This window comes from Limulus polyphemus, unplaced genomic scaffold, assembly GCF_000517525.1.
Source record: "Limulus polyphemus unplaced genomic scaffold, Limulus_polyphemus-2.1.2 Scaffold3072, whole genome shotgun sequence".
Taxonomy (NCBI): domain Eukaryota; kingdom Metazoa; phylum Arthropoda; class Merostomata; order Xiphosura; family Limulidae; genus Limulus; species Limulus polyphemus.
The window spans coordinates 103351-114172 of record NW_013668682.1 but is presented as its reverse complement, the minus strand read 5'-3'; the positions used below and the strand labels follow the sequence as shown (position 1 = coordinate 114172).

The 10822-nt window shown below is 36.4% G+C and overlaps 1 protein-coding gene across 1 annotated transcript in view; it reads left to right on the top strand.

The window, feature by feature from the left end:
- Positions 1 to 10794, top strand: part of LOC111088072 — a 15918-nt gene extending 5124 nt beyond the window's left edge. The window contains exon 2 of the mRNA XM_022396953.1: positions 8539 to 10794. Coding sequence (XP_022252661.1) covers positions 8539 to 9929 — 1391 coding nt within the window. The 3' untranslated portion in view covers positions 9930 to 10794. The remainder of the gene's footprint in view (positions 1 to 8538) is intronic.
- Positions 10795 to 10822: the final 28 nt, after the last annotated feature.

Sequence of the window (10822 nt, the reverse complement as noted above, 5' to 3'; positions counted from 1 at the left end):
GCATCCTGCATAGTAGAAGGGTGTGCTTGTTTTACCTGTATCTTCAGTTGTAGACCGTCCAAAGCATCTACAAACTGATCCCTCAGCAACAGCTTGAAGACATTGGGTGGTGCAGTTGGGTAGCCCTTTTGTGCCATACTTTCCAAATCCTGTGCATAGACTTGTAAACTTCAGACTGATTTTGAGTCCCATACTTGAGTTCTAGAACAGCTACCAGTGCTCTAAAGTTGTGCTTGTCATCTGCTGACAACTGTCCAAGTATTTCCAGTGGTTGTCCCTTCAAGCTCATTGCCAGGTACTCTGCTTTCTGCTCTTCTGTCCATCCATTCATTTTGTCAGGAGCTCAAATTGTGCTCTATATGCTTCCCATCGAATTCCTGTGGCTTCCTTTGTACTAGATCACCCCTACTGCTGACACTCGTGTCCAGAATGTGACTTTTGGCAGGACTGAAGATGTCTGCATTAGGGTATAGCTGCGGGGTCTGGAAGGGGCTTCCCGTTGTCTGGGGCTGATTACATCCATGGCTAATATATCCTCCTTGTGTAAAAGACAGTAAATCGTCCTTTAATTTATTTAATTCACTTTGAAATTTACTAATCTTTTCTTTTTGTGTGTGCTGGCTTTCTCTCAACTGTTGGAGTCTTTCTTCCTGTTTTCTTTCTTGTTCCAGTTGCCACTGCTGTTGTCTCTCTCCTTGTTTATTTTCTTTCTCCTCCAACCACTGCTGTAGTCTCTCTTCTTATTTATTTTCTTGTTCATCTTGTTTTTTTCCTTTTTCCTCAAACAACTACTGTAATCTTTCTAGTCTATTTAGCTGGTCGAGCTGCCACTGTTGCAGGTTTTCTTGCCAATTCTTGTTTCCATCTTCTTTTTTTTTCTTTTCCGGCCCACTCTCTGACACCAATTTGTTGTGTATCTGCTTGTTTGTTATTTTCTGGTAAAATTCTTTCCGAGGTACTTCAGCGATACAGGTCCTTTCTTGATTAAATCAGTTTATTCTTCCTCGACACAAACGTTTAGCACACAGTAAGTTCACAATCAATACATTTCTTGCCACTTTAAACTTAACTAGTTTTATAATACACGCTATAAATCACAGCGATGCACAATCACAAAAACACACACTAGCTCGAAACAGAATTGTAAATTATCCGGAACTCTCTTCTTTCAATCTCTGCCAGGCTTATATACTAATGAAGAGGCTTCGACAAAGATCGAGAAGTTCCCTGATAGTTTGAGAAACTCATTCGTGTATGAGCTACCATTGCCAATGCACCAGCAGCATCACATGACTTAACAATATATTTATCTATATGTATATTATATGCTAAAAAACATCATCAATTTGACACTGATTGTAAATATAAAATTTATCATTCCAATTTAGAAACTCATAATTGTAAAATACATAATATAACCTTGTTGACAAGTTTGTCCAATTTAGAAACCCATAATTGTAAAATACAAAATATAACCTTGTTGATAAGTTTGTCCAATTCAGAAACCCATGATTGTAAATTACAAAATATAACCTTGTTGATAAGTTTGTCCAACTAAAAACCCATAATTGTAAAATACAAAATATAACCTTGTTCATAAGTTTGTCCAATTTAGAAACCCATAATTGTAAAATACAAAATACAGCCTTGTTCATAAGTTTGTCCAATTTAGAAACCCATGATTGTAAAATACAAAATATAACCTTGTTGATAAGTTTGTCCAACTAAAAACCCATAATTGTAAAATACAAAATATAACCTTGTTCATAAGTTTGTCCAATTTAGAAACCAATGATTGTAAAATACAAAATACAACCTTGTTGATAAGTTTTGAAATCTTCTTCTCCAAGTTCCGCAACCATCTTTTTCTTCCACTTTTCTAAAGCAATTACAGATGCTGAGGGCATTGTCTTGCTAAGGATTTTTGTTACACTTGGATAGTTTACTTCAGAATCTGATTCTTCTAAGATACTTTCGTTATCAAAACCAGAGAAGACAGTTTCTTCCTCACTATTATGTCGCCAGGAATTAATAATAGGAAATTTCAAAAGCTGTCTTACTTCTTGTGGGCCGCACAGTTCCTTCAGTTCACTAGTAGTTAAATCAATCAAACGAGGAGACTGTGCACACATTTCCATTCCAAGTGTAGCCTCAGGAAAGTCTGGTACCTCTGAAGCATGATCAAGGTCTCCATCAGTTGGAATGAAAGAGGTCTCTCCCATCGAATCTATTGTTAAGTCTTTATAACCATGATCAGAGTGGCTTACGAGTGAATAATTAATGCTATCAGAAAGTTCAGAGATCACTCCTGTCTTTTTTGACTTTTGAATTACCTCTTCAATTCTCAGCATACCAATTTCCTTTTCTACTCTTCTCTGCTTTGTGGTTTTTAGTAAAGAACCAAAGAGCTCTTGGTTCTCCCAGTTCAGTCGCTTCATAACATCACTAGCAGCTTTTGTTTCCAGTGGTTTTTTCCCTGTCTTTGTAACAGTGGCTTTAACAACAACTTTTTTCTTTGTATACTTAAATCTATAAAAACTTGTATATGGATGTACTTTAGAATACCCAAATAACCTAACACAAAGCTTTTGGCACTGTCCACACATAATCTCCATTTCTGTATTAACAGGGATTAATATACACACGTCCTTTTAAAACTATTACATTCTGTATGCAACAACGAAGATGTAATAAACCTGTAAAAAAAAAACGAAATTAGAAAGCTTGTTAAAGAAATAAATAAAGTATCCCACAACATCCAAATTCACAAGTAGTACAGTAAAAATTAACTTTATATCTAGCTAAAAGTTAACAAAAGGGGTACACACAATACATAAACTCACAAATTTGCTGGCCTATTTATATGATTATTGAAAAAGTTTCTGCCACAAATAAATAATACCCAATTATAAATAAAATGTCAAATGGATGTCTTGATTGTATACTAGATAGAAATAACATTATAAAAACTACTTGTAATATAAACACAAATGTCCTTTGAGATCTCAATAATATGTGATAGAGGATAGCACTTTTCTCTAAGGAAAAACAAAATAAAAAGGTTTTTTTAACTATTATTTCAACATATAGTTTACCACCAAGTCATTTGGTCACAACTCATAAAGAAATAAAGGCTAATATGCAAAACTGACCAGTGCTGGACATTACTGTTACTTGTGTTAGGCTATGCTGATTGTTATAAATATAAAATATTGAATAACTGTATATACTACACTGGAATATTTTTATCAATCATAGCATGACCTTTTGGCTTTATCTGTACTAACAGTGTTTATCTTTTGGTATTACAAATTCAGGTTATATACTCCTATAATTAAATTAATAATTATTTCACGTTTATTCACTTTTTTTATTGAAATAGGTTTAGGCCTGCTTTTAATTTTGTCCCTCAAATTTAAGTTCAAACAAGTTGAATTAAATGAATGGAAGATATGAAAATTATCAACAAAGACAAATGTTCTTTTTCAAATCCTTGTGCAGATATTCAATATGAAGTCATTAATAGCATGTAACAATGAAATTCGTCATGAGACATTAGTATTACTATTAGGCCTATTACCTCTGGTGTACGCACCTTAACATATTAATAATGCGTACTTTAAATTTTTTCTGGGTCTAACACTAACTGTAACACTACACACAGCCTAGAATAATATTTTTTTTTCTTTAGTGTCACATTTTCAGGTTTTAACATTGCTAATTAAATAAAATTACCAATTAAACGAGTTAAGATAAACTTCAATACCACATAATATTATATTCTATGTTACTTTTTAATTTTAGTCATAATTCTCAAACGCTTAAAATTAAATTATACCTATATTTAATTTATCACTTTAAAATTTTACCCTGTAAATGTAATTTGTAAAGTGTAACAGGCCCAGTTATATTCTCGAAAAATACCGCTGAATAATTGTTATTGTGTGAGCACCACCTGCCCCCCAGTGGCACAGCGGCATGTCTACGGACTTGCAACGCTATAAACCGGATTTCGATACCCGTGGTGGGCATAGCACAGATAGCACATTGTGTAGCTTTGTGCTTAACTTTAAAACAAAAACAAAAAAAAAATGTGTGAGCACCATTTACAGATTTAGAAGCTTGTGAAACTGTCAAACATGATATAATAGATTATCTTAAGCCTAATATATTTTAATACTACTATCCTAATCTAGTCCTTTGCGGATTTTCAAAAATTAGAAATGTATAACAATAGTCTATCAACCACACTATATTTTTAACATCATGTTAAATATTGTTACGCCTCCGTTCGTTAGTTGATTTTCCGTAACTTCGTTCCGACGAAACTTTAGCGACACAAGTCCTTTCTTAATAAAACTGGTTTATTCTTTCCGAATATAACTTTACGATACACTTAATTTCAACAATCGCGCTATAACAAACGCTATATCTCACGTGGCCAACAATATTTTGTCCGCATACATTCAATTACTCATTACACTGTTGTCCCGTCACGCTGTCAACGTCTTATATATACAAGACTAACACATATCCAGTAGTCTCCCGATAATTCACGAAGGTTCGAGAGAAGGAGTGGCGTGACACTAGTCACGTGACCTCGTTGACGCAACACTATATATCTTATACAAACATTTCTGTGTAAAAGAAGCATAGGCGGGATTACGGGGGATGGAGGGAGCAAGGGAGGGCAGTTACCCACACTTTTCTATGGGATATAGTACACACACAACATCCACAATAATTAAGTCACACTCTCTTTCATTTTGGCCGCAAATGTTGCCCATAAAATGTAATGTTTGTTTTTATGTTTGTGTAAAATGCTATGAGTAAAGTAAATGTCCTTTCAGCCGTGGGAGCATTGTAATGTGACGGCCAATCCACTTATTCGTTGATAAAGAGCAGCCTAAGAGTTGGCGATGAGTGGTGCTTGTTAGCTCCCTTCCCTCTAATCTATCACTTCAAAATTAGAAACGGCTGGCGCAGATAACCCTCCAGTAAAATTAGTTTTTATGTTTGTGTAAAATGCTGTGAATAAAATAAATGAAGTGTTCTATATAGTTAGAAGACACTTTTAACACTTAGGTAATTGCAGAATTTAATACTGTATCCAAAACCATGATGATAGGGTTTCTACGTGACAACGATGTTTTAAGTACATTTCTTGAACTTGATCGTTCATAACCTTGAATCCAATGGTATTTTTTCCCATCAGTTTTTACCTCTTGTTCACCCCTTTCAAAATAAACCAGCCGTGTTTCGTTGCAACTTTCCTCAGCTTTTTCATGTAGTTTTCATTCTAAGGCTTCCTATTTCATAAAACGGATTATAAGATTAACTCAATACACCTTACGTCTCCAAGTGAGTCATCCTGTGTCGCGAAGAAATAACTCGTGCGTGACCACTCTAATTACTCCAAAGTACAACTTAATTTATAGAAGTCACGTGAACGACAGACTGAATTTTAAGTATTTACGTCCTAACTATTACGTGATGGCCATTTTGTACGTGCAATGCTTTCTTTGTATCTCAGGCCAGCTGCAAAGTCTCAAATATGTTACAGGAAAAAATAAAAAAGAGCTAGAGACTCGATTGATAGTATAGCGTTGTATGGGGACATCAATACTCGATTGATAGTATAACGTTGTATGGGGACATCAAGACTCGATTGATAGTATAGCGTTGTATGAGGACATCAAGACTCGATTGATAGTACAGCGTTATATGGGGACATCAAGACTCGATTGACAGTATAGCGTTATATGGGGACATCAAAACTCGATTGACAGTATGGCGTTATATGGGGACATCAAGACTCGATTGATAGTATAGCGTTATATTGGGACATCAAGACTCGATTGATAGTATAGCGTTATATGGGGACATCAAGACTCGATTGATAATATAGCGTTATATGGGGACATCAATACTCGATTGATAGTATAGCGTTATATGGGGACATCAAGACTCGATTGACAGTATAGCGTTATATGGGGACATCAAGACTCGATTGATAGTATAGCGTTGTATGGGGACATCAAGACTCGATTGATAGTGTAGCGTTATATGGGGACATCATTGTTTCAGAAAAAACAGAAATTGTTTTAAAATATGTCCCGTTTTTATCCCCCCCCCCATCCTTCCATAAAAGATTTTGAATTTCCAATGCCATTTTTCTAAAAATGTTTATCAGCTGATACTTATACTCTTTTTTTTTTGTTTTTTCATTTATTTTAGCGATTATTGCATTAACAGAAAAAAAAACGCTTATAATAGGAAGACTTAATAATATTTTTAACTGTGTTCACGTCGGCGGTATAAACCATTCCATATTAAATCTGGTATCTTATTTTGTACCCGTTGCTTGTCTGAGTAGGCAAACACTCGTTCAACGTTATATTTGTTTTGAGATGGCTAAAAAAAAAAGAGGGGGGGGGGCGAGAGATTACAGTAGCAGCAAACAAGAAAGAACATGGTAAAAACGTCATATGGAAACACTATACACCGTCCGTAGATTCAAATCTCTATACTTTAAAGTATGTACGAAACTAACTATCCAACAAAAACTACTGAACCTGAACAAGGTTATCGTTGTAGGTGAAAATTCTGAAATAAAAGTCTTTAAATAATAAAAAAATTAAACCATGAAATTTTCGCTCTGCTATAATAAAGGGGGTTTACGTGAGATGTGTCAAGGCTTGCCATGTTATTTTGTTGTTTATCATATTTTGTTCCCCACCCCCACTGGAAAATCGCACGCTGCCTAACAGCAAGTAAATCATGAACTTGGAAGTTTATAGGAAATCTTGAAGCAATTTGTAATAAAACGGAACTAAGAAATTAAAAATTTACCAGAGAAATAAGTTATTTGTACAAAGGGGGAAAACACACCACCTGTTACTCCAGAAAACATATTTGGTTTTTATTTTAGCCAACGAACGTTTCGCCATTACGGCTTCATCGGGGCAAACAAGACACTTGTTATCTGATTTAGGGTTATACAAAAGCCTAAGTCAGATAGCAAGTGTTTTATCTGTCCCAGTGAAGCCGTAATGGCGAAACGTTGGCTAAAATAACAACCAATTGGGTTTTCTGGAGTAATAGGCCGTGTTCTGTTTCTCCTTTTAACAATGAATAGAACTCTCCAGTTTGTATTACACATTTTAAACTCGCATAATGAATAAGTTGTTTCTTTTCTCAGATATTTTATAATCAAATCTCATTCCTGATTTATTTACTGTGGTTATAATTGTATTTTATAAGGTTATAGTTCTTCTACAGGCTTCTTACTACTGAAAATTGTAAAGTACTGGTCTTGTTTCTTGAATGGCACGACGTTTCGTTCTCTAAACTGAGGTGCTTTTCCTGAATGAACGATGTTTCGTTCACTATGCTGAGGCCTTCTTCCTGAATGGACGACGTTTTGATCCACATTTTAAGGTCTTCCTCAGGTATGGCATGGCCTGGTGGTTAGGGCACTCGACTGGCAATCTGAGGGCCGCGGGTTCTATTTTAGCCGTGGGAGCATTATAACGTGACGGCCAATCCCCTTATTCGTTGGTAAAAAGAAGCCTAAGAGTTAGCGGTGGTGTTAACTAGCTGCCTTCCTTCTAATCACTCAGTTCAAAATTAGGGAAAGCTGGAGCAGATAACCTTCAATTTAAAACAAACGAGCTTCTTCCTCAGCATAAAAACCAAAATGTTCTATTCAGGAAGAAGACCTTAGCACTGAAACCGAAACGTCGTATCACTCAGGAAATAATAGCAGGAGCAGTCCAACGCAAATTCTAATCCTACAAATAAATATCTACGTTGCCTAAAATACTAGTGAAATCATGTATATCTCGTTTTTCCAACTTAAAACAAGCGGAAGTCGGAATTTACCCTACGTCTTTTATTATTCAGTTTCACTATCATGCTTGTGAAAGAGTTTTAGCATTTGCTTCTCTATAAATTTTTAAGTATAATTTTATCAGTAGTTTTTGTTTTAAATAAGTGTTGTCAAAGTCAACATTTCCCTATAGAGATCTTTCACGTAGTGACGTAAATTCAAGCTTTCAAATCAACCTATAAAGCTTATTTATTGCAGTTAACTTGAAGATTGGTCTTTTAACGATTAAAATGTAGTTCTGTTCCTATTTTTTTTAGCCACCAGCGGACTTACAACGGTAGAAACCAGGTTTCAATACCCGTGGTGTGCAGAGCACAGATAGTCCATTGTGTAGCTTTGTGCTTAACTACAAACAAACCTGATTTCAGATTTCCATCGGAACACCAATCAATATTTAACTTTTTTATTTTCTTTTTCATACAGCCTATCAATGTTGCAGATATGTGCAGCTCCTCTGCTCTAGTGTAAATGAACTTTATTTAATTTTTACCGAAGTAAAACGATTTATAAGAACATGGCTCTGACGTGCGTGGTTAACACTTTTTAAATAAAAAAAAGTCAATTTTTACTTCAAATGTAACATAAAGAGTGAAAACAGAACAAACTCTTAACATTTCTGTCTGACATCTTCATTTTTCTTCTTTCAGACGCAGTTGTTCCACAAAGGTCACACCCTACTGTACCCTGTAATCTGCATCCCCTGTCTGGATGGACTGATGGAAATACCAGGTTCTATGGAATTTCTGACCAAAATCTCTGGTTGTACGACTCTACGATGGGTGTTTGGGACCATGTATCATTACCCAATAAAACGAGAGAGGAGAGCTCTTCGTGGAGGGTCAGATGTGAGCACGAACATTACCTCGTCGTTGACAATCTTGACGAAGCGTTCGTGTTACAAATGAGTTCGTCACAATGGCATCAGGTGCCAATTTCAAACATATCTTCCTCACACCTAACCTGGTGTTTAGGTGGTCATTTCATTGCCATGGACCTCTATACAGGATCTGTTTACCGTCTGAATTTTAAAAAGGCTAGATGGGAGACTGACCAGGGAATTGCGAATTTTTATTACAATGAGACAGAATCTGATGTTATAGGGCTTTCTTGGTCTGAAAACCATGCTCAAGTCCTCTATCTGTGGCTGAAAGACCTGTCATCAGACGCGCAGAGTCTATGGACAGCCAACTATTCCACCACTAACATTTCTTTTATACAAGTTGATGAATGGGAATATGAAAACATTACGGTACATCTAGAATCTCTGGTCACGTGGATAACAGACAGAGTACTCTGGGTTTGGGGCAGAGGCCAAGAAGAAGAGGAGATATGGAAACTAGATCCAGAGAGTTCTCACTGGGAGCAAGTGCCAATTAAATATGAAGATTCCCAAGACAACAGATTTCCTTCTCTGAACAGAACTGTAACAGCTTGGACAGAAAACGGAAAACTTTGCGTGCTAAGCACACAAGCCGAGTGCAAAAATAATTTATTTGATGGAGAGATTTGGTGTCTGCATACATCTGGTTTAGAGAGTACGAATTTTCCCACAACAGTCAGCCAGGACTCTGTGGCCTTACCTACCCAGATAACGTCATCCGATGAGTATCTCTCTTCTAACGATTCTCATTCACGCGGAACTCAAGTAGTCACCCCTCTACTTTCTACCGTCCCTCTTTCAAATCCCACCCCAACAAACACCGAGGCTCCATCTACACCCTACTATTCAAAGGAAAGTTATGTATCCTGGCACCCAGGACTTCAGCGAACTAGAAATGTATCGAACATCGAAGTACTTTACAGAGAGGAGACGTTTAAGCCGAAGATGGACGTTTCAACAGCAACTAGAAGCAGCTGGCATCAGCAACATTCCACCGTGTTTGGTTCTGTCGTTTTCTTTGGCACGTCCTTGACAATCTTTGGGGTAGTAGGTATCGTCTGGTGCGTACGACGCTGTGTACACTTCCCCAAAGACGCACTGTTGCTACGTGACCCTCCATCGGTTCGTTACACTGCCATACCCGATGCTCAAGCCTGAAGAAACGCAGCAGACGTGAAATCAATATCTAACAAGCATGCGCAGTAGCATCTAATATGTCCAACGAGAGCATTGCTTTTACTGTTGTATTGTACTGTGTCGTAAGAATTGTTGTTAATTTTCAGTATAGTTTATAGCGTCACGGATGGTGAATTTCTTGAAGAGGAAAAGCAGAATAAACCCACAGGGAGAGGAGGATTACTGAGTAGTTATGAGCCGTCGAAATATCATCAGCGATGCTTTGCTTTAATAATTGTATTTTATTCCACGAACTGGGGGATGACTTCTCTTTGTGTGAACAAAGAGGTCGAAACACTGTTATAAAATACAGAGAAAGTGTAATACGTGACGAGGTGGTTTGTTGCAAACCCATAACGAATTTTTCGAAAATCCCTCCGATAATTATTGGCTATAATTTAAGGAATTTGTATCGATTAGATGTTTCTCTCCTGTCCTTAACGAGAACATCCAACATGCAAATCCCAATCAGTTTTAACGTCTGTGATCGAGAAGCTTTTCAGTTTCTAAACATATCAATTCACAATACTTGTTTCTTCAATAATGTTTGGACTTCCTACCGATAAGCAATGAAAATATTTCGCTCAAATTCATTCACTTTTGTGGATGTTATTTAAAAAGAACGGTCGCTATATACATAATTATGTGCATCAGCTTAAAGACACCCAGTATATCTGCTTTCTCTGCATAACTTTATGTACGACAGAAAAAACAACAACAGCAAAACGTCCGTGGTCAAAATTACTTACTTTCATTTCTGTCAAGTTTTCATGCTATCTACACAGCGTGGTCACAAGTAAATAGACACCACCTTTTCAGAAAAAATGAACTTTTTCAGTCATATTCACATGAAATGATATATTTATAATGTAATT